This window comes from Mytilus californianus, unplaced genomic scaffold, assembly GCF_021869535.1.
Source record: "Mytilus californianus isolate M0D057914Y unplaced genomic scaffold, xbMytCali1.0.p SCAF_12, whole genome shotgun sequence".
Classification (NCBI taxonomy): Eukaryota; Metazoa; Mollusca; class Bivalvia; order Mytilida; family Mytilidae; genus Mytilus; species Mytilus californianus.
The window spans coordinates 54,527,200-54,552,916 of NW_026262604.1; the positions used below are offsets into that span (position 1 = coordinate 54,527,200).

At 34.1% G+C, this 25,717-nt stretch overlaps 1 protein-coding gene and 1 long non-coding RNA gene across 2 annotated transcripts in view; one reads left to right on the forward strand and one right to left on the reverse strand.

Moving 5' to 3' along the window:
* Positions 1–25,717, forward strand: part of LOC127722027 (collagen alpha-1(XII) chain-like) — a 35,430-nt gene that overhangs the window by 7,445 nt on the left and 2,268 nt on the right. The window contains exons 2-4 of the mRNA XM_052228879.1: positions 22,377–22,443; positions 23,928–24,226; positions 25,022–25,316. Of these exons, the coding sequence (XP_052084839.1) occupies positions 22,377–22,443; positions 23,928–24,226; positions 25,022–25,316 (661 nt within the window). The remainder of the gene's footprint in view (positions 1–22,376; positions 22,444–23,927; positions 24,227–25,021; positions 25,317–25,717) is intronic.
* On the reverse strand, positions 11,435–16,260 carry LOC127722029 (uncharacterized). The gene is made up of 3 exons (XR_007991609.1): positions 15,956–16,260; positions 15,389–15,579; positions 11,435–12,540 (listed from the first exon to the last, which is right to left on the reverse strand). It is a non-coding gene; the product is annotated as an uncharacterized LOC127722029 (long non-coding RNA).

Genomic DNA, 25,717 nt, shown 5'->3' on the forward strand with positions numbered 1-25,717 from the left:
TATGTTCGAAAATCTGAAGTTACGGTTAAAAAACTAAACATTTTATTGTGAAATTGACAAAATGAGATTAGGGGGGTAGGGCACTAAAAGGAAATTTTGGACCATTTCAAAGAGATTGTGACGGACAACGACTATATAGGTGTTGTAGAGGAGACATTGGCGCATCGTTTAGGAAAATCTCCAGAGTGGTTTATGTTCAAAATCTGAAGTAACGGTTAAAAAACTGAAATTGTAAAAACGAGGGATGGCGTACCTTAAGATGATTGAAGACCAATTTATAGAGATTGTGACAGGCAACGACTGTATATGTAACGTAGAGGAGAGATTAGAGAAGACATTGGCGTAACTATTTAGAAAAACTCCAGAATCGTTTATGTTTGTAAATCTGAAGGTAGGTTAAAAAAAATAGGGGGGGGGGGTTACCTTGTATAATGGAATGATGTTACTTTTTATACTTGTATAAAAAAGTACATCAATATTTTTCCCGCTATCCGACAGTATGTATACACCGTTTACAACACACTTTGTTGAAATCAACATTCTTTTGAGTCGGTAGTCCACAAACACGACAATGAAGTAATTATTTTTTTTTATTGAAATAACAGGGTCCTAAAACTTTGACAATGTCATTTTATATTCTTTTTGCATATCTCTTTCTGTCAACTCCTTCGCCATCCACATAAAACATGGATGATTGTAAACGTGCACATTATTACATATTTGTATACTGCACACAACATAATTGATAATAATGGTCCCCAAAAATGGAAAGAAATATAATACAGTCCTATTAATTTTATTTTACTAATAAAAAAGAAGTGATTGCTGAAATAAAGAAGTAATTTGTCTGAAAGCTTTGGAATTATCGTGTTGAATGACCAAACCACACCTCTTCCCTTTTTTCGACGAGTCAACGGTCGTTAAACGTTCTACGGGTGAACGTACATTTATCTCCGAGCTTCGTTGAGTATAATAGGGTAATAGCTAAACTTCTGATAAACTTTGTCAAATTATTTGACTGAGACAATTTCATTTTTTCACAAAATAATGGAAAATATGAGAGAACAGTAATACAAAAACGAAATTTAAAACACAACTTTGATTTGAATTTAAAATTTTAATAGATGTTTATATCAATGTTTATTGTTTTGTCTGTCCGAACTCAGCATCTGTCAAATTCATAAATGTTATGGGGACGATACGCAAGTTTATGGCAAGAGTTGATATATAGATGTTCGTCTGTGGTAGCTAATAACGGTTTATTATCTTTCTCGTGAATTAACTAGGTTGCACGTGTTCCAATTTAAGTGTTTGTCAACTTTTATGTTAATCAGTTGTTTCTAGATTTTAGAAGAATTAGCTGTGCGATATCGAACTTTTATTTTTTTAGAAAATAAATATATTTACATTTACTCGCGTGTGAAATAATTCTAGTGAAAAAAATATAACAAAAAGGAATTCTATAACCTATCAATATTTTTAGCTTATTATGCCCCCGCCGTAGCGGAGGGGCATTAAGATTTACCCTTGTCCGTCTGTACGTCCGTGCGTCTGTACGTCCCAAATAATGCCAATGCTAAATATAAGGTAAAAGTCCAAGTCATCCTTTTCCCCCCATTAAAAAAAACATATATCACAAAAAGGAATTCTATAACCTATCAATATTTTTAGTTTATTATGCCCCGCCGTAGCGGAGGGGCATTAAGCTTTACCCTTGTCCGTCTGTACGTCCGTGCATCCGTACGTCCCAAATAATGCCGATGCTAAATATAATGTAAAAGTCCGAGTCATCCTTTTCGCCCCATTTAAAAAAAAATCATATATCACAAAAAGGAACTCGATAACCTATCAATATTTTTTAGCTTATTATGCCCCGCCGTAGCGGAGGGGCGTTAAACTTTACCCTTGTCCGTCTGTACGTCCGTGCATCCGTATGTCCCAAATAATGCCAATGCTAAATTTAATGTAAAAGTCCGAGTCATCCTATTCGTCCTATTTAAAAAAAAAGATATAATTTTTATCACAAAAAGAGACTCGATAACCTACCAATATTATTTAGCTTATTATGCCCCCGCCATAGCGGAGGGGCATTAAACTTTACCCTTGTCCGTCTGAACGTCCCTGTGTCCGTACGTCCCAAAATTGGTTTCCATTCTCTTACTTTAGTTTGCCTCAACCAATTGTCATAAAACTTTTACACAATATATAGATATTAGAAGATGTGGTATGAGTGCCAATGAGACAACACTCCATCCAAGTCAAAATTTATAAAAGTAAACAATTATAAGTCAAAGTACGGTCTTCAACATGGAGCCTTAGCTCACACCGAACAGCAAGCTATAAAGGGCCCCAAAAATTACTAGTGTAAAACCATTCAAACGGGAAAACCAACGGTCTAATCTATATGAATAACGAGAAACGAGAAACACTTATGAACCACATCAACAAACGATGCTTATTACCACAAAACACAGATCAAATTTTAATTTTGGTGGCGTCACTTTTACCGTTCTAGAGTTATACTCCTTTACAAATAGAAAAATTGCTGAAATTTTCATTTCCGTTCTCTTTAACTCCAATTTGTCTCAACCAAATGTTATTTTGTTCCATAACTTATGCTCTTCTGACTTAAAGTATCAATTTTAGATCGGTTTTTATGTTAGAATTTCACCACCCTACAGATGGCTTTATTACACATTTTTGAATATTCAAAAAGAGCTTTCTAAGGATAATTTTATATTCAACGTGTATAACTTCAATCGATGTTTTTACCTTTGACGTTTTTTTTAAACTTTTATTTCCCGTCTTACGAAAAGAGAAGAAGTCTGTTTGTTAACATTTTACACCATATTCACACGAAAAAAACATGATAACACTCGAAAAAGACCGATCAATTCACGCTTTAAAACGATCAAGGGCACAAAATCGTCTATTTTGTCGTCGTGAAGTTTTCTTTTGATTTTTGTCGAGCCTGCGACTTTTGTCGCAAAAGCGAGACATAGCGATCCTACATTCCGTCGTCGGCGTTGTCGTCGTCGTCGTCCAGCGTCGTCGGCGGCGTCCACAAATATTCACTCTGTGGTTAAAGTTTTTAAAATTTTAATAACTTTCTTAAACTATCCTGGATTTCTAATAAACTTGGACAGAAGCTTGTTTATGATTATAAGATAGTATCCAGAAGTAAATTTTGTAAAAAAAAATCCTGTTTATCCGTATTTTACTCATAAATGGACTTAGTTTTTCTGCCAGTTAACATTACATTCACTCTGTGGTTAAAGTTTTTCAAATTTTAATAACTTTCTTAAACTATCCTGGATTTGTACCAACCTTGGACAGAAGCTTGTTTATAATCATAAGATAGTATCCAGAAGAACATTTTGTAAAGAAAAATCCTGTTTATCCGTATTTTACTCATAACTGGACTTAGTTTTTCTGCCAGTTAACATAACATTCACTCTGTGGTTAAAGTTTTTCCAATTTTAATAACTTTCTTAAACTATCCTGGATTTGTACCATACATGGACAGAAGCTTGTTTATGATCATAAGATAGTATTAAAAAGTTAATTTTGTTAAAAAAATAATCCTGTTTATCCGTATTTTACTTATAAATGGACTTAGTTTTTCTGCCAGTTAACATAACATTCACTCTGTGGTTAAAGTTTTTCAAATTATAATAACTTTCTTAAACTATCCTGGATTTGTACCATACTTGGACAGAAGCTTGTTTATGATCATAAGATAGTATTCAAATGTTAATTTTGTTAAAAAAATAATCCTGTTTATCCGTATTTTACTTATAAATGGACTTAGTTTTTCTGCCAGTTAACATAACATTAACTGTGTGGTTAAAGTTTTTCAAATTTTAATAACTTTCTTAACACTATCCTGGATTTGTACCAAACTTGGACAGAAGCTTGTTTATGATCAAAAGCTAGTATCTAGAAGGAAATTTTGTAAAAAAAAAAAATCCTGTTTTTCCGTATATTACTTATAAATGGACTTAGTTGTTCTTCCAGTTAACATTACATACAGTCTGCAGTTAAAGTTTTCAGAAGCTTCTTACAATCAAAAGATAGTATATAGAGGAACATTTGCAATAATTATTTCCCCATTTTTGTTGAGCCTGCGACTAACAGCAAAAGTAGGCGAGACACTGGGTTCCACGGAACCCTTACGAATTTGTTCGTATGAAACTGAAATGTAATCATATGTCAAAATCTGTAAAAAGCAAAAGTATTGCTGTTTATACAAGTATTACTTTTATTTAAAGTAAGTTCTCTGGGGTAAATTTCAGCAGTATGATTAGGGAATTCTTTATTATTTGAAGCAAAAATGCCATCAAGGTAACGGTAAGCGTTTTTAAATGTATCTATTAAATGGAATTTAGACGAATCTTCACTTAGAAATTGGCCATTAACTGAAATTCATAACAATACAGGAACAAGTTCTGAAGTAAAGTATCATAAGGATGAAAATTAAGAATTGAAAAAAAAACCATTTGGTATTTCAAAAGTAGTTTTGTAGATAAATTGACTTGTGATTACAATGTAGATTTCAATCATTCCAATAAAGAGTTGGACCAAGTGATACCGGAGCGGACTGTTGGTTGCGAAATTGTCTAAAATGCAGGTTGCGGGTTGCGGGTTGCAGGTTGCAGGTTGAAGGTTGCGGGTTTAAGTATTAGATATACAACGAGGGCATTAGCATGAGAGGGTGTATCTAATGATCAACATGTGTTAAAGGCAGGGTATCCAATTACGTTAAACAACATTCTGCTGTAAATAAACTTACACCTAACAATAGAAATCTATCACTTTACATTAATCATAATATCTTGAGATGTAAATGCACTTAATTGGTCTAACACCCTCAGAGTTTATCTAATACATACACTTTCTGTTCGAAAAGAGAAAACTGAACAAATATCTGGGTAAAACTTTCAACAAATGCATAGAACATACATACTAAAACATCAAGACTTGACACAGTTTTTATATAGTGGTTAAGACTTATTGCCTTTAAACGGCTAGATGTACATACGTATATCATTGTATATATTTTTAATGAACGGTGTTTCTGAATTTTTCAGCGAAGTTCTATTGCATTCTTAGCAAGGGTCCTTCTCAAAAGCCTACCTATTCAAAAGTCTTGTTTTCAATTGATGCTCCTTCAAAGTTAAAATTAAGTTCTAAAATGGTGGACGATCGACTTTTTTTAAAAGAGTTATGTCCCTTGGAAATATTAAATTTATGGAAAATGGCCTCGTTAGCGCTCATACAGGTACAATTCTTGCCAGATATTTATAAAACTTATACTTTAGATTAATATCAGCAGTATCTCGGATAAGTTCTATAAAGGTGGACAATCGGATTTTTTAATAAGATGATAAAATTATGCCACTTGAAAATATTAAATAAGTGCAACGCGGGAGACATTGGAACTCCTTTTTTATTGAATATCAATCAAAACAATATTCATCTCTTTGAAAAATATGCCAATGTTTCTTAAAAGCTCTGTTAAGAATTATTACTGCAGGGTTATATATTTAGTTACCATGCAGTGCAAGTGAAATTTCCTTTTTTCTAAAATTATTTGACAGAGTTTACTGCATCTTTTAATCTTGTGTTTCACATCTGTAATGTCTTACGCAGTTTGAAACTTTAATATCATAACCTCCTCTATCTATAAGTTTATTTCGCCAAAGTCATAAAATGTTGTTGAGATCAGTCTCGTTGCTATTTATACTATTAAATGAGAAGACCTCATTTTGTGTGTCGCTTCTCTTCCTTCCACAATAAATAAATCATCATGCCTCTGTGTCCTATAGGTATCACGCATAGTCGCATTTGTCATCCTCGCTTATGATTATTCAGTTTGGGTTATTTTGGGAGGAAACAATAATAAAGGCGTCCCGATAATATTTTCGTCATCGGACGGACTCTTAAGTCATAGACAAGACTTCCGTTTAGGACTCTTAAAATTACATATAATTTTCATAAGTACTTGGGAACAGGACAATTATTTTCGCGTTTTCTGTATACTACATGTACTATGATAATGCATATACTATAAATAAAGTGTATTTGCTATTTACTATCAATTCCAAGTCTACTATCCACGGCGGTCACTGCTTTATTATTTAGAGATCTAGAGAGTCTCTATATAATATATCAGTGACCGCCCTAGATAGTAAACTTGGAATTGATAGTAAATAGCAAATGCACTTCATTTATAGTATATGTATGTTCATAATATACAGAAAAACGCGAAAATAATTAAAATTAACAGAAAAACAAAAAATAACGGACTTTGGAAAAAAGGGGGAGGGCTAAAAAAAAATTGTAATGTCCCCATGTACATGTACCTATGACCTTTCTAATTTGATACCGTTTTTGAAATTCTCCAGTCATAAAATCTTTTACAAAAATTCATCCTACAACAGATTACATACTTTCAACCACACTCTAAAAGCCCGCGATTTCGCGGGTGTTTTCTAGTTGTTTCTTAAGTGACGACTTGTTTCACTTGTTATTACAATTTGAAAAGTATGTCTAAGATGTGCACTTGTAATTGGGAGATACTCATAAGACATGCAACCTGAAATCAAGGACACCACTCGATTTAAAATGCTCCCCTTTGTACACCTCAGTATCTAAGTACGTCACTTCTGTATTGGAGAAATTATACGTAAACTTAATAATCGTGTTTTGCGAGGTGTTTTGTCTCTTTCTGACAAACCAGTCAGTAATGTTGGGGAGGCCAAACAGAAATGTATTCTCAGAAAATGGCTGTTTAAGCAGCTGAACACACTTCTGTTTTAAAAGTTGTATTTTTTGCTCACCTTGAATAAAGTTTTATAAAAATAAAGTTACTGTTTGACTTGACAGTTGAGAAACCAGATAACTGCTAGAGATAACTAAAAGTGCTAAATCACCGAGTAAAGACCGACAAATAGAGGTGTCCCTTCTGTTTTGGCAAAAAAAAAGCAATTAATTATTTAAAGCTAATAATTTCTTAATATTAGCCTCAAAGATTTTTAATGTCCATTGAAAGGAATTTAATTGTTTATATAACTAGATTAAGACAGATTAATGTGTCCATAGAACCTGTTCAGCCTATGTCAATTTGAAGTTTTTATTACTTTAACTTCACTATAGAATCAATGTTAAGAACTATTAATAGCAATTGAGCAGTACGATTAGCACCAAAAGATACATTATGTATTATTGTCATTTTGTTTATTTTCTTTGGTTACATCTTCTGACATCAGACTCGGACTTCTCTTGAACTGAATTTTAATGTGCGTATTGTTATGCGTTTACTTTTCTACATTGGCTAGAGGTATAGGGGGAGGGTTGAGATCTCATAAACATGTTTAACCCCGCCGCATTTTTGCGCCTGTCCCAAGTCAGGAGCCTCTAGCCTTTGTTAGTCTTGTATTATTTTTAATTTTAGTTTCTTGTGTACAATTTGGAGTTTAGTATGGCGTTCATTATCACTGAACTAGTATATATATTTGTTTAGGGGCCAGCTGAAGGACGCCTCCGGGTGCGGGAATTTCTCGCTGCATTGAAGACCTGTTGGTGGCCTTCTGCTGTTGTCTGTTCTGTGGTCGGGTTGTTGTCTCTTTGACACATTCCCCATTTCCATTCTCAATTTTATTATGTATGTGTATTAAAATTATGATTATTGAATTTGAAGATTATGATAAAAAGAAAATTAAATACTGACAACTGATAACTGACAAGACACTTTTACCACACAGTACTGTAAGAAATAATTGTAAGGACAAGGTTCACTTATGGCACAAAATGGCCTAAAATATCAACTTTATCATAAAACACCAAAAGGTTCACAGTTCAGTACGTAAATTGGTCTTTTTCAAAAACCTTACTGCTAAATAAATCTGTTCTTTTCATAAAAGTACATACTATTCTCCAAAGTAGGCCCATTTTGGACATTTTGTCAAAATATGATGATCTTGTGCAATTTTCAGACCCAAAAGCTTTAGGAAACCCTTGGCCGCCACCTACGATCCAAAATGTTTTGTAACTAAAAGATTCCAATTTTGCGGATATAGAGTTCATCAATATAAAAAAAATTTGGATCGTGAATGGCGGCCAAGCTTAATTAATTAAAAAAATTACCAAAATTGACCTTTAATACAAATAATGTTTATTTAAGGGGTCATAGCTTCATAAAGTTGAAAGGAAGGTGCAAAAAAAATATATTTTTGTCTTAATAGTATTATCACAAGTATTTCTATAAGTTTTAAGTTTTTTGTCCCGATTTAAAAAACATCAAAATTTTAACCCTTCGTGAGCCTTCTCCTTTATTAGTCATGGGGTAGATTTTATATGTATTAATTCCCCTAATATGACCTTTTTACGTATATAATATTTATATGTGTGACCTGCAACCCGCAACCCGCAACCTGCAACCCGCAACCCGCAACCTGCAAAATAGCACTTCCCGTTGGTTGCAGGCTGCAATCGGCAAGTCAGTTGAATATGAAGGAGGAAAGAAAATATAAGTGTTTCACCAAAAACATTATATATACGGGTATATAAGGTTCAATTTGTGAATATTTGAAAAATGTGTAAGAATGGTTCGTATTTTATTTCCTTTATTAAACTGAACGAAGGTTTGAAATTTATTTGAAATTGATTCTTGATGTTATAAAACTTATATGTATGAGTGCCATTATATGAATTTAACTATTATGAGACAAATAACAAATGATTTACCAGCGGTAAAATTTTAGCTGGAGAAGTTAACTCGCTACGGATAAATAGCAGAAAATGTAGAAATTTCGAGAAATCACACATAGCGATGTGTACGAAACAGAACCTTTTCAGGAAAAAATACACGACTTTATCAAAATTCCACTGAAAGAATTGTTATGAAAAATAATGACCATAACGCCGGAGTATTTTTCGTTGATTTACTAAGTCATTTAAAAGTGTGCAAAGTTTGCTACAATTCCATTACGACCTTTCTTAAACTATTTATGTTAAATGTTTCGTTATTTGGTTATGTTATATTAAATTTGTAATATCACTTTTCATTCAATGTGTGTGTCCCCCCCCCCCACCCACCCCTGTTTCTTTAATAAAACATGAATTGAAATTTAGAGACACATGATAGATTATCATGATCATGATAATGATTATAGAAAGCCATTTAAAACAATTTACCAAATCTCTAAGGTTAGAATTTTATTGTGTGAACCATCAAATTTTAAGGTGGATTAATTGGTTTCAGTGACAGATTTCCTCTTACAATATTTTATAACAAGTTTAATTGTTTCAAATGAAGGATTTATGCCCATCTGTCCAAACTCATTAAAACAAAAGTAAATAAGATGTAATAGTTATTCAGTATCCCTTTGCATTTTCATCCTTAAATTAAATGAAGTAATTAAGAACTTGTATCTGTCAAGACCTATTGTTATTGTTATTGTAAAATGAATGAGTATTCATTTGGTATAAATAAAACCAAATGAACTGCAAATGTCAATCATTAAGCAACCCAACAAAAAGTAAATAAATAATAAGAACATACATTTCAAATATTAACAGAATTATACATTATATAAATAACACATAGCTGAGAGGGTTATTGAGCAGATTGTTATCCCGAGAAAACATTGTCAATTGAGGCGAAGCCAAGGTTGACAGTGTCTTTTCGAGGGGTAACAATCTGCTCTATCACCCTCTCAGACATGTGTTATTTAATTTATTATACTGAATGTTCTGTTATTACTGTCGATTAAATTTCAAATTCAAAGTAATAAACTATGACGTCTTGTACATAACAACCATCCGTATTTAATAAAGCGCACACTTGATCAAGCGTCTCCGTGAAGGATAATAGAGTATTTGCCATAGGATAGAGTCGTATTTAATAAAGCGCACACTTGATCAAGCGTCTCCGTGAAGGGTAATAGAGTATTTGCCATATGATAGAGTCGTATTTAATAAAGCGCACACTTGATCAAGCGTCTCCATGAAGGGTAATAGGGTAAATTAACACCCTCGTATTAGCCAATCAAAATATGGCATTTTGACGTGAAGTATAATAAAATTAAATGTTTAGAAAAACCTCATTTAATTCCATTCCCATTGTTAATTCTAAACGTAGAATGAGAGGAAAATATTTATTTGTTTGCATGTATATGTTCACGAATACGTAGTAATCTAAAGAAAAGGGAAAACGTAAGCATTTCATAATTGTGACTTTCAAATTATGTCTATTTTTGTTATTGTAATAAATAAACCATTTTCGGCCACTTGCTCTCTTCTGTTTCCGTATGTTTTTTCTTTATTATTTTGTGATATTTATTTATTAAAGATATGTTTATTTAGACAAATTACGAATTTTGAATGAATACTACAAAAAGAGAGATATCGAAAAAAGAAAGCACTATCAAGCCCATTCAAATGCTTAATCAAATGATCACTTTAAAATTACTGCCAATACTACTTCAAGTGATCTGAAATATTATATTGTACATGTCAATAAATGTCTGAAGGTATATAAATTGTCACTTTGATTAATTGGAAAATAATTAATTTTAAACATTAAGGATGAGTGTTGGTCTATTTTTCAGGATTTTAAATATGCATGAGTCAACTTCCACATACAGTTGAGATCGTTTTGTGGTAATAAGCATTGTGTCTAAGTTTCATAACATTTGGTTGAGGCAAACTGAAGTTAGAGAACGGAAACGAAAATTTCATCAATTTTTCCGTTTTTGTCAATCTCACAATTTCAGATTTTTAACCGTAACTTCAGATTTTCGAACATAAACCACTCTGGAGATTTTCTTAAACGATGCGCCATTGTCTCCTCTACAACACCTATATAGTCGTTGCCCGTCACAATCTCTTGAAATTGGTCCAATATTAACTTAAATTGCCCTACCCCCTAATCTCATTTTGTCAATTTCACAATAAAAGTTTCAGTTTTTTAACCGTAACTTCAGATTTTCGAAGATAAACCACTCTTGAGATTTTCCTAAACGATGCGCCAATGTCTCTTCTACAACACCTATATAGTCGTTGCCCGTCACAATCTCTTGAAATTGGTCCAAAATTAACTTAAATTGGCCTAACCCCCAATCTCATTTAGTCAATTTCAAAATTTCAGTTTTTTAACCGGAACTTCAGATTTTCGAACATAAACCACTCTGGAGATTTTCTTAAACGATGCGCCATTGTCTCCTCTACAACACCTTTATAGTCGTTGCCCGTCACAATCTCTTGAAATTGGTCCAAAATTAACTTAAATTGGCCTAATCCCCAATCTCATTTAGTCAATTTCAAAATTTCAGTTTTTTAACCGGAACTTCAGATTTTCGAACATAAACCACTCTGGAGATTTTCTTAAACGATGCCCCATTGTCTCCTCTACAACACCTTTATAGTCGTTGCCCGTAAAAATCTCTTGAAATTGGTCCAAAATTAACTTAAATTGGCCTAACCCCCAATCTCATTTAGTCAATTTCAAAATTTCAGTTTTTTAACCGGAACTTCAGATTTTCGAACATAAACCACTCTGGAGATTTTCTTAAACGATGCGCCATTGTCTCCTCTACAACACCTATATAGTCGTTGTCCGTCAAAATCTCTTGAAATTGGTCCAAAATTAACTTAAATTTGCCTACCCCCCTAATCTCATTTTGTCAATTTCACAATTTCAGTTTTTTAACCGTAACTTAAGATTTTCGAACATAAACCACTCTGGAGATTTTCCTAAACGATGCACCAATGTCTCCTCTACAACACCTATAAAATCGTTGCCCGTCACAATCTCTTGAAATTGGTCCAAAATTAACTTAAATTTGCCTACCCCCCTAATCTCATTTTGTCAATTTCACAATTTCAGTTTTTTAACCGTAACTTAAGATTTTCGAACATAAACCACTCTGGAGATTTTCTTAAACAATGCGCCAATGTCTCCTCTACAACACCTTTATAGTCGTTGCCCGTCACAATCTCTTTAAAATGGTCCAATTGTTTCTTTTAGTGCCCTACCCCCCTAAACTCATTTGTCAATTTCACAATAAAATTTTCAGTTTTTTAACCGTAACTTCAGATTTTCGAACATAAACCACTCTGGAGATTTTCTTAAACGATGCGCCATTGTTTCCTCTACAACACCTATAAAGTCGTTGCCCGTCACAATCTCTTGAAATAGGTCCAAAATTAACTTGAATTGCCCTACCCCCCAAATCTCATTTTGTCAATTTCACAATAAAATTTTCATTTTTTTAACCGTAACTTCAGATTTTCGAACATAACCCACTCTGGAGATTTTCCTAAACGATGCGCCAATGTCTCCTCTACAACACCTATATAGTCGTTGCCCGTCACAATCTCTTAATATTGGTCCAAAATTAACTTAAATTGGCCTAACCCCCAATCTCATTTAGTCAATTTCACAATTTCAGTTTTTTAACCGTAACTTCAGATTTTCGAACATAAACCACTCTGGAGATTTTCTTAAACGATGCGCCGATGTCTCCTCTACAACACCTATGTAATCGTTGCCCGTCACAATCTCTTGAAATTGGTCCAAAATTAACTTTAATTGGCCTACCCCCTAATCTGATTTTGTCAATTTCACAATTTCAGTTTTTTAACCGTAACTTCAGATTTTCGAACATAATCCACTCTGGAGATTTTCTTAAACGATGCGCCAATGTCTCCTCTACAACACCTATATAGTCGTTGCCCGTCACAATTTCTTGACATTGGTACAAAATTATCTTAAATTGGCCTACCCCCCTAATCTCATTTTGTCAATTTCACAATTTCAGTTTTTTAACCGGAACTTCAGATTTTCGAACATAAACCACTCTGGAGATTTTCTTAAACGATGCGCCAATGTCTCCTCTACAACACCTATGTAATCGTTGCCCGTCACAATCTCTTGAAATTGGTCCAAAATTAACTTAAATTGGCCTACCCCCCTAATCTCATTTTGTCAATTTCACAATAACATTTTCAGTTTTTTAACCGTAACTTCAGATTTTCGAACATAAACCACTCTGGAGATTTTCTTAAACGATGCGCCATTGTCTCCTCTACAACACCCATATAGTCGTTGCCCGTCACAATCTTCAAATTAGTCCAAAATTAACTTGAATTGCCCTAGCCCCCTAATCTCATTTTGTCAATTTCACAATAAAAGTTTCAGTTTTTTAACCGTAACTTCAGATTTTCGAACATAAACCACTCTGGAGATTTTCTAAAACGATGCGCCAATGTCTCTTCTACAACACCTATATAGTCGTTGCCCGTCACAATCTCTTGAAATTGGTCCAAAATTAACTTAAATTGGCTTAACCCTCAATCTCATTTAGTCATTTCACAATTTCAGTTTTTTTGACCGGAATTTCAGATTTTCGAACATAAACCACTCTGGAGATTTTATTAAACGATGCACCAATGTCTCCTCTACAACACCTATATAATCGTTGCCCGTCACAATCTCTTGAAATTGGTCCAAAATTAACTTAAATTGGCCTAACCCCATAATCTCATTTTGTCAATTTCACAATTTCAGTTTTTTAACCGTAACTTAAGATTTTCGAACATAAACCACTTTGGAGATTTTCTTAAACGATGCGCCAATGTCTCCTCTACAACACCTATATAGTCGTTGCCCGTCACAATTTCTTTAAAATGGCCCAATTGTTTCTTTTAGTGCCCTACCCCCCTAAACTCATTTTGTCAATTTCACAATAAAAATTTCAGTTTTTTAACCGTAACTTCAGATTTTCGAACATAAACCACTCTGGAGATTTTCTTAAACGATGCGCCATTGTCTCCTCTTTAACACCTATATAGTCGTTGCCCGTCACAATCTCTTTAAAATGGTCCAAATTTTTCTTTTAGTGCCCTACCCCCCTAATCTCATTTTGTCAATTTCATAATTTCAATTTTTTAACCGTAACTTCAGATTTTCGAACATAAACCACTCTGGAGATTTTCTTAAACGATGCGCCAATGTCTCCTCTACAACACTTATATAGTCGTTGCCCGTCACAATCTCTTGAAATTGGTCCAAAATTAACTTAAATTGGCCTACCCTCCTAATCTCATTTTGTCAATTTCACAATTTCAGTTTTTTAACCGGAACTTCAGATTTTCGAACATAAACCACTCTGGAGATTTTCTTAAACGATGCGCCAATGTCTCCTCTTCAACACCTATATAGTCGTTGCCCGTCACAATCTCTTTAAAATGGTCCAAATTTTTCTTTTAGTGCCCTACCCCCCTAATCTCATTTTGTCAATTTCACAATAAAATTTTCAGTATTTTAACCGTGACTTGAGATTTTCGAACATAAACCACTCTGGAGATTTTCTAAAACGATGCGCCAATGTCTCCTTTACAACACCTATATAGTCGTTGCCCGTCACAATCTCTTGAAATTTGTCCAAAATTATCTTAAATTGGCCTACCCCCCTAATCTCATTTTGTCAATTTCACAATTTCAGTTTTTTAACCGGAACTTCAGATTTTCGAACATAAACCACTCTGGAGATTTTATTAAACGATGCGCCAATGTCTCCTCTACAACACCTATGTAATTGTTGCCCGTCACAATCTCTTGAAATTGGTCCAAAATTAACTTAAATTGGCCTACCCCTAATCTCATTTTGTCAATTTCACAATTTCAGTTTTTTAACCGGAACTTCAGATTTTCGAACATTCTTTAAAATGGCCCAATTGTTTCTTTTAGTGCCCTACCCCCCTAAACTCATTTTGTCAATTTCACAATAAAAATTTCAGTTTTTTAACCGTAACTTCAGATTTTTTAACATAAACCACTCTGGAGATTTTCTTAAACGATGCGCCATTGTCTCCTCTTTAACACCTATATAGTCGTTGCCCGTCACAATCTCTTTAAAATGGTCCAAATTTTTCTTTTAGTGCCCTACCCCCCTAATCTCATTTTGTCAATTTCACAATTTCAATTTTTTAACCGTTACTTCAGATTTTCGAACATAAACCACTCTGGAGATTTTCTTAAACGATGCGCCAATGTCTCCTCTACAACACTTATATAGTCGTTGCCCGTCACAATCTCTTGAAATTGGTCCAAAATTAACTTAAATTAACTTCAGATTTTCGAACATAAACCACTCTGGAGATTTTCTTAAACGATGCGCCAATGTCTCCTCTACAACACCTATATAGTCGTTGCCCGTCACAATCTCTTAAATTGGTCCAAAATTAACATAAATTGGCCTGCCCCCTAATCTCATTTTGTCAATTTCACAATTTCAGTTTTTTAACCGGAACTTCAGATTTTCGAACATAAACTACTCTGGAGATTTTCTTAAACGATGCGCCAATGTCTCCTCTTCAACACCTATATAGTCGTTGCCCGTCACAATCTCTTTAAAATGGTCCAAATTTTTCTTTTAGTGCCCTACCCCCCTAATCTCATTTTGTCAATTTCACAATAAAATTTTCAGTATTTTAACCGTAACTTGAGATTTTCGAACATAAACCACTCTGGAGATTTTCTTAAACGATGCGCCAATGTCTCCTCTACAACACCTATATAGTCGTTGCCAGTCACAATCTCTGGAAATTGGTCCAAAATTATCTTAAATTGGCCTACCCCCCTAATCTCATTTTGTCAATTTCACAATTTCAGTTTTTTAACCGGAACTTCAGATTTTCGAACATAAACCACTCTGGAGATTTTCTTAAACGATGCGCCAATGTCTCCTCTTCAACACCTATATAGTCGTTGCCCGTCACAATCTCTTTAAAATGGTCCAAATTTTTCTTTTAGTGCCCTACCCCCCTAATCTCATTTTGTCAATTTCACAATAAAATTTTCAGTATTTTAACCGTGACTTGAGATTTTCGAACATAAACCACTCTGGAGATTTTCTAAAACGATGCGCCAATGTCTCCTTTACAACACCTATATAGTCGTTGCCCGTCACAATCTCTTGAAATTTGTCCAAAATTATCTTAAATTGGCCTACCCCCCTAATCTCATTTTGTCAATTTCACAATTTCAGTTTTTTAACCGGAACTTCAGATTTTCGAACATAAACCACTCTGGAGATTTTATTAAACGATGCGCCAATGTCTCCTCTACAACACCTATGTAATTGTTGCCCGTCACAATCTCTTGAAATTGGTCCAAAATTAACTTAAATTGGCCTACCCCTAATCTCATTTTGTCAATTTCACAATTTCAGTTTTTTAACCGGAACTTCAGATTTTCGAACATTCTTTAAAATGGCCCAATTGTTTCTTTTAGTGCCCTACCCCCCTAAACTCATTTTGTCAATTTCACAATAAAAATTTCAGTTTTTTAACCGTAACTTCAGATTTTTTAACATAAACCACTCTGGAGATTTTCTTAAACGATGCGCCATTGTCTCCTCTTTAACACCTATATAGTCGTTGCCCGTCACAATCTCTTTAAAATGGTCCAAATTTTTCTTTTAGTGCCCTACCCCCCTAATCTCATTTTGTCAATTTCACAATTTCAATTTTTTAACCGTTACTTCAGATTTTCGAACATAAACCACTCTGGAGATTTTCTTAAACGATGCGCCAATGTCTCCTCTACAACACTTATATAGTCGTTGCCCGTCACAATCTCTTGAAATTGGTCCAAAATTAACTTAAATTAACTTCAGATTTTCGAACATAAACCACTCTGGAGATTTTCTTAAACGATGCGCCAATGTCTCCTCTACAACACCTATATAGTCGTTGCCCGTCACAATCTCTTAAATTGGTCCAAAATTAACATAAATTGGCCTGCCCCCTAATCTCATTTTGTCAATTTCACAATTTCAGTTTTTTAACCGGAACTTCAGATTTTCGAACATAAACTACTCTGGAGATTTTCTTAAACGATGCGCTAATGTCTCCTCTTCAACACCTATATAGTCGTTGCCCGTCACAATCTCTTTAAAATGGTCCAAATTTTTCTTTTAGTGCCCTACCCCCCTAATCTCATTTTGTCAATTTCACAATAAAATTTTCAGTATTTTAACCGTAACTTGAGATTTTCGAACATAAACCACTCTGGAGATTTTCTTAAACGATGCGCCAATGTCTCCTCTACAACACCTATATAGTCGTTGCCAGTCACAATCTCTGGAAATTGGTCCAAAATTATCTTAAATTGGCCTACCCCCCTAATCTCATTTTGTCAATTTCACAATTTCAGTTTTTTAACCGGAACTTCAGATTTTCGAACATAAACCACTCTGGAGATTTTATTAAACGATGCGCCAATGTCTCCTCTACAACACCTATGTAATCGTTGCCCGTCACAATCTCTTGAAATTGGTCCAAAATTAACTTAAATTGGCCTACCCCCCTAATCTCATTTTGTCAATTTCACAATAACATTTTCAGTTTTTTAACCGTAACTTCAGATTTTCGAACATAAACTACTCTGGAGATTTTCTTAAACGATGCGCCAATGTCTCCTCTTCAACACCTATATAGTCGTTGCCCGTCACAATCTCTTTAAAATGGTCCAAATTTTTCTTTTAGTGCCCTACCCCCCTAATCTCATTTTGTCAATTTCACAATAAAATTTTCAGTATTTTAACCGTAACTTGAGATTTTCGAACATAAACCACTCTGGAGATTTTCTTAAACGATGCGCCAATGTCTCCTCTACAACACCTATATAGTCGTTGCCAGTCACAATCTCTGGAAATTGGTCCAAAATTATCTTAAATTGGCCTACCCCCCTAATCTCATTTTGTCAATTTCACAATTTCAGTTTTTTAACCGGAACTTCAGATTTTCGAACATAAACCACTCTGGAGATTTTATTAAACGATGCGCCAATGTCTCCTCTACAACACCTATGTAATCGTTGCCCGTCACAATCTCTTGAAATTGGTCCAAAATTAACTTAAATTGGCCTACCCCCCTAATCTCATTTTGTCAATTTCACAATAACATTTTCAGTTTTTTAACCGTAACTTCAGATTTTCGAACATAAACCACTCTGGAGATTTTCTTAAACGGTGCGCCAATGTCTCCTCTTCAACACCTATATAGTCGTTGCCCGTCACAATCTCTTTAAAATGGTCCAAATTTTTCTTTTAGTGCCCTACCCCCTTAATCTCATTTTGTCAATTTCACAATAAAATTTTCAGTTTTTTAACCGTAACTTCAGATTTTCGAACATAAACCACTCAGGAGATTTTCCTAAACGATGCGCCAATGTCTCCTCTACAACACCTATATAGTTGTTGCCCGTCACAATCTCTTTAAAATGGTCCAATTTTTTCTTTTAGTGCCCTACCCCTTTAATCTCATTTTGTCAATTTCACAATAAAATTTTCAGTTTTTTAACCGTAACTTCAGATTTTCGAACATGAACCACTCTGGAGATTTTCTTAAACGATGCGCCATTGTTTCTTCTACAACACCTATATAGTCGTTGCCCGTCACAATTACTTAAAATAGGTCCAAAATTAACTTGAATTGCCCTACCCCCCAAATCTCATTTTGTCAATTTCACAATAACATTTTCAGTTTTTTAACCGTAACTTCAGATTTTCGAACATAAACCACTCTGGAGATTTTCTAAAACGATGCGCCAATGTCTCCTCTACAACACCTATATAGTCGTTGCCCGTCACAATCTCTTGAAATTGGTCCAAAATTATCTTAAATTGGCCTACCCCCCTAATCTCATTTTGTCAATTTCACAATTTCAGTTTTTTAACCGGAACTTCAGATTTTCGAACATAAACCACTCTGGAGATTTTCTTAAACGATGCGCCAATGTCTCCTCTACAACACCTATATAGTCGTTGCCCGTCACAATCTCTTGAAATTGGTCCAAAATTAACTTAAATTGGCCTACCCCCTAATCTCATTTTGTCAATTTCACAATTTCAGTTTTTTAACCGGAACTTCAGATTTTCGAACATAAACCACTCTGGAGATTTTATTAAACGATGCGCCAATGTCTCCTCTACAACACCTATGTAATCGTTGCCCGTCACAATCTCTTGAAATTGGTCCAAAATTAACTTAAATTGGCCTACCCCCCTAATCTCATTTTGTCAATTTCACAATAAAATTTTCAGTTTTTTAACCGTAACTTCAGATTTTCGAACATAAACCACTCTGGAGATTTTCTTAAACGATGCGCCAATGTCTCCTCTACAACACCTATATAGTCGTTGCCCGTCACAATCTCTTGAAATAGGTCCAAAATTAACTTGAATTGCCCTACCCCCCTAATCTCATTTTGTCAATTTCACAATAAAATTTTCAGTTTTTTAACCGTAACTTCAGATTTTCAAACATAAACCACTCTGGAGATTTTCCTAAACGATGCGCCAATGTCTCCTCTACAACACCTATATAGTCGTTCCCCGTCACAATCTCTTAAAATTGGTCCAAAATTAACTGAAATTGGCCTAACCCCCAATCTCATTTAGTCAATTTCACAATTTCAGTTTTTTAACCGTAACATCAGATTTTCGAACATAATCCACTCTGGAGATTTTTCTAAACGTTGCGCCAATGTCTCCTCTACATCACCTATAGGCAGTCGTTGCCCGTCACAGTCTCTATGAATGGGTCAACAATCAACTTAAGGTATCCCCCTTTTTGTTTTTAATTACAATTTTTTCAACCTAACTTCCGATTTTTAACATAAACCATCCTGGAGTTCGTCTTAATAGATACGCTTATGTCTCAGCTGCATCACCTATGCAGTCGTGTACCGTCACAATATCTATAAATGGGTCAAAAATCAACTTAATGTATGCCCCCTCCTCCCTTTTCGTTTTTACAATTTCAGTTTTTTAAACTTAACTTCAGATTTTTAAACATAAACCATTCTGGAGTTTGTCTTATTAGATACGATAATGTCTATGTTACCTTTACAGTCGTTGCCTGTCACAATCTCTATAAATTGGTCAAAATCTTTATGGTATCCCTTTTGTTTTAACTTTTTTATTCGTTTTTGTTTAATATTTTGAATATTCTCATAATTGTCCGCTAGGTCTCTGTAATTGTTCGCTAGCTCGAAAAAAACGTGATTGTCTTATGTGAAATTGTGGTTTTTAGTTATACCTCCTAATTGTTCGCTGGCTAATTGTTCGCTACAATTGTTCGCTAGCTTGAGTCAAGTGTAATAACATGCATGTTTTGTTAGGATGTAAAATGCGGGCATCGCCAAAATGTTGGCTGACGAATGCAAAACATTTCCTAGAATTTAATCGAAAAATCATATATGAACACAGCAAGGTGCAAATAATTCCTGAAAGTTGAAATTCAATGCTATAGAATATAAGGGTATATCACTTTAATCCTAAAATGACAATCCGTATTTTTTTACCATATTGGATGTTAGACAATTTGATTGCTTTATCAGTTGAAAATGATAAAACTGTTATTATATAGAAAGACACTGAATATTTAGCCGATTTTCAATGCTCTTCAAATTCGTACTATATTTGGCTTTTTTATTATTTTTGTTTATTCGAGCGTCACTGATGAGTCTTTTGTAAACTAAAAGCGCGTCTGGTGTACAGAATTTTAATGCTGCTATCTATGATTTTGGGTTTATTCATAGTAAAGTTTGCACAAACTGATAAGTAACATTGTTGATAAAGTTGCCTCTATTTTGTAAAAAACAACAAAATTGTTATATTTAAATTTATGTTATTTTTTAACGCCATTTTGTCCAAGGTTAGAGTTGTCTTTTTGACATTGTTCCTACATCTTTTTTATTAATATAGTATCTATATTGTGTCATAGATCAATGATCAAACTTATTCGTTCAGTGTATTTTTACTTGTTTTTATTCATATGTCTTTTTGATCGAGTTAAGCTATTTCAATTGATATTTTATTGTGTGCCTTCTTATGTTGTAATGTTACACTACTGTTTCAGGTTAGGATGAAGGTTGGCGCCTGTTAAAACGTTAAAACCCGCAGCATTTGTATGCACCTGTCTTAAGTCAGGAGCCTGTTGTTCAGTGGTTGTCGTTTGTTGGTGTGGTTCATAAGTCTTTCTCATTTCTCGTTTTTTTTTGTATAAATTAGACCGTTGGTTTTCCTGTTTGAATTGTTTTACGCTAGTTATTTTGGGGCCCTTTATAGTTTGCTGTTCGGTTTAGATAGCCGTACGTACTTTGACCTATAGTTGTTTACTTTTTATACATTGTGACTTGGATGGAGAGTTGTCTCATTAGCACTCATACCACATCTTCTTATTTATATCAAACCAATCACTCTTTTTATATATAAAAACTGTGCATTGGTCTATATATGTTTCTTTCTCCTCATAATGGAATTGTTCGTCCGCTGTTATAATATGCATAAAAAGTATAACAAAAATACCGAACTCTAAGAAAAATTCAAAAAGGGACAGTTCATAAAAACTGACAAAATAAAACGTTACTGACTTTAACAACCAACGGAACGAATGGAAAACAACTGTCTATTTCTGACTTGGTACAGGCATTTTCCGAAGAAAATGGTTGGTTTAAACTGGTTTTATAGCTAGCTAAATCTCCCACTTGAGACAACAATCTCCCACAACACAAACAGACATAATAGGTTAATGCATGTGTTTAGTCCTACTACCTAAAAAGATATACATAAATAGGAATCCAGTCAAAAAATACTTATTGTAAAACATATAGGCGATTCAGATTTGATGACATGCTTCGTTCATTGAGATTCATCAACATTCGAAAACGGCGGGACACAAATGACATATATCAAAGCTTAACATGGTAGAGGTTATATCAACTAGAGGAATCTCTATACTTCAGCCCCATCAACTAGAGGTTACAATTTTAAGCTTTTCAAGAAACGGTGAAGGACAATATGTAAAAATGAATACCTCATATCTATTCGGCAAATATCACCAATGGACTGACTGGCGTTGAGAAATGTTGTCATTCCTTGATTTCTCCAGTCTGGCAGTAAATAACTATGCTAAAGAGGGCGTCTTTTCGGGATGTACGTGCTGTATTGTCGCGCAGCCACATACTGTCAGAATAGGAAAGGAAAGTAGGACGCACCCTGCACGGTCAGGAACCTTTCAATAACTCTTGGACGGGTCCAAATGTACAAGGTACAATTTCTTCCCAATATACAACATGATCTTATTTTTCAGTAGCAGTCGAATTTCCCAGCCTTCGTCCTGGTCGACCCACTTTACAGAACTTACATGCCTACTGGATAGTTTGTTAATGTGCCTGGTCCTAAATATGCATGATATGTTTTCCACTGGAGGTTAAGCAAGCAACAACAAAACCGTCACTCAAACTTTAATTAATATTTCCATAGTAAAGTTTCTCATTTCACCACCTGTTTTCTTTGTAGATATGTTCATTTAGTCTGTGTATCGGTTTTCCTTTCAAGTTGCCACATCACATTCAACCTTCTCATCGTAAGTATGTCCTCTTAGAGTATTGCATTGTATTGTGCTTAAAAACAAGCGGGAGCTAAAGCTTTTGATAAAAAGTGTATCATTTTTGGAAAGATTATAACTTTGGTTCCGATTCTTTCCTATTGCAACCTCTCTAACCAGGATGTAGCCGTGTTTAACACTTCATCTACATACATTGAAATATAGTTCCCAACACGTCTAATGTTTATGTCTTAAAGGCAAGTTAATGGGATGATGATTCACCTGTAACCTTTTCATGATTTTTGACTAGCCGTCATCATGGTATTACTTAATATTTAATACTTAAAAACATCTCAATGGGATGATGATTCATCTGTAACCTTTTCATGATTTTTGACTAGCCGTCATCATGGTATTACTTAATAATATTCATTTGACCGCGTGTAGCTTAAAAGTTCAGTTAGATTTAGGGAACGCTATATTTGTTTTAGAAAAAGGGTTCTATCCAAAATAATTTATTATAACTCGAAGAAAAGCAAAAAACACAATAGCTATATGAAAACGACAATCACGAGTCCTCAAAGCAATACAAATAAATGTATAGATTAAGCTACACAAATCTCACAAAGTGCCAGGAGTGAGGTATGATAATTTGCAAAGTTCTTTAACAGATATCAAGATATAGAGTGTTCAAAATTATCTTGGTTTTTAACTACACCAAATCGAATGACATTTATAAAGCTTATTATCAAACTACTCACGCACACCTCTCTGTTCTCCCAACAAGGTTACAATTTCGTCCAATTACCCGCATTGGAGCAGTTTTGGGCCGATTCGCTCCTAGCACATTTATTACGTTTAAATGTTCAGGAATCGATAGATTTAAGTTTACAAAAAAATATATTTAAACGATATAAATTTATTTTATGTCGGATATGGTGTGATAGTTTTGATTCGAAATTCACGAAAATTTCAGTTTTCAGTGTAAGGCAACAATTTATTTGGATAAAGTTCAAGATGAAGATCGAGATAAGAGTAAAATAGAAAATCTCCCATGAAATAAATTTCTGTTGACGTGAATATGGAAGAGATTCATTCTGTATCATGGGTTTTTTTCATGAGTTAAGTTATTATGTTTAATCATGAAACATGCAAGTTTTGATTTATATGGTCATATTTGTAAATTAACTGATTACAAAACTATGGATTGTATAACCCATAAATAGATTACCTCAGCTGTACATGTACTTGACAATTTTTTAACCTTTCGGAATTTTCGGTCCTCAATGCTCTTCAACTAAGTACTTCATTAGTATGGACTTTTCCCTTTTTTTATTCGAGCGCCACTGAGGAGCATTTATTAGACGAAACGCGCGTCTGGCTTACAAAACTATACGCTTGGTATCTTTGACAAAGAATTTCAATAAGACAGAAACACATAAACATAATTAACCTTGGAATATCTATGAATATAAACATTTTGTTTACATTTCTATAAATTTACACCATTTTTGTTTTTATAGCTAAACATGGGTGTGATATTTGTGCCGATATAGTCTTTCTGTTCGACGACTCTTCATCTATACCAGTAGCAGATCCACACGGATTCCATAAAATGAAAGATTTCATGGTGGCAGTTGTCCAATCGTTCAGTAATTTTGGTCCTCCAAATGGGGTCCAGGTTTCCGTGGTATTGGTAGCCCACACTGTCAGAAATTATTTTTACCTTAACAACTTCACCCACGAAGCAGACATAGTGCACAATATGAAAATTTTCCCCGAAATTAAAGGTAGTGCCACGGCGATAGGTGAAGGATTAAAGGTAAGTATCGCCGATCTTTTGTCTGTCACATTCCTACATCACTTTAGTTAAAGATCATATTTTGTAAATATTGTTTAATCTCTTTCAGCAATGAAACGCTTAAGTAATGGTTCTGATACAAAAAAATCATTGAGGGTGTTGCTAAATTCCATTAAGTAGGTGGACATTACTTTCTTAACAACCGACTCAAAAATGCCAAGTATTCCGCTTGGCGACCCTTATCTTATTGTTTTTACTAAACACCCACTTGCGTATACTAAAGTATGAACTGAGATGAATATTCACCAAAAGAAAAATCCATAAGCGCTTCTTCAAAAAAAGATAGTTTTTTGGTTTTTTTATTTTTATTTTTTTTAAATCTAATGCCATTTAAAGGTTGATATTGGATCTGTATTCATTGGTTAAACATCAAAATTAAAATCTTGATACGATTTGACGTTAAGTCGAAATACCGGTTGAAAAAATAACAATGAAAAATTCGTTTCTGATTAATGTCGTAAACAACAGTGAAACCAGAGTGTTTCTATAAAAAATGTAATAACAAAAATACCGAACTTAATGAAAATCAAAAAGGGAAAATTCCATAATAGCTAATAAACCAAACGTTCGACTTTATCAACAAACGGTGCGACTGGATCAACTATCATATAAAAGCATAGATAAAAAAATAAATAAATAAATAAGCAATGGATAACGCATTCAACCCTGAATATCTAATTTATTTCGGATAAGAGTGTAACTATACCGGTGGTATCAGTGTTATACATAATTGCATGTACTAAATCGTTATTACAGTTTGTGCGAGAGAAAAGTTTCCTACCAAAATTTGGAGGAGAACGTCTATGTGCTGACAAATTTCTCATACTTCTTACTGATGGAAAACATAACCTTGGAGCCCTGCCAAAACCACAAGCTGAGGCACTGAAGGACGAAGGTGTTACCATATTTGTAATTGGTGTTGGACCGAAGGTGTTGATGTCGGAATTACTCGCTATCGCCTCGAAACCAGAATATGTTTTTAATGTTACTGATTTTAACCAGTTGGCTGCTATTAACGATAGAATTGTAGATGATGCATGTAAAGTGGCAAGTAAGTCGTTTCTCAGTATAATAGACGACCTTCACATTCGTGCATTTTGCCGTACATGTTCTTATGTCACAATGCTTATGTTAGTACATCACAGTAATGGTTGATTGTTCAATGACGTCATGAACTTGGGTCAACCGGCGTAACTTATTCATTAAACAGAACTCACAAATGGTCTAGAATTTTAATCTTAATGTGAAAAATATATCTCAAACCAAGGATTTGTATAGTGAGACTATACAAATCCTTGCTCAAACACAATAGACTATTTTCATATTACTGACTTTTGACTCCGGATTATATAATTTGTCGACTGGTTACCTTGGACATCATGGTACCAAGTCAGGTAAGAGCAAGCTAAAGAAGTAGAATCACGCGTTCAATCGGTACAATTTTGGGGCAAA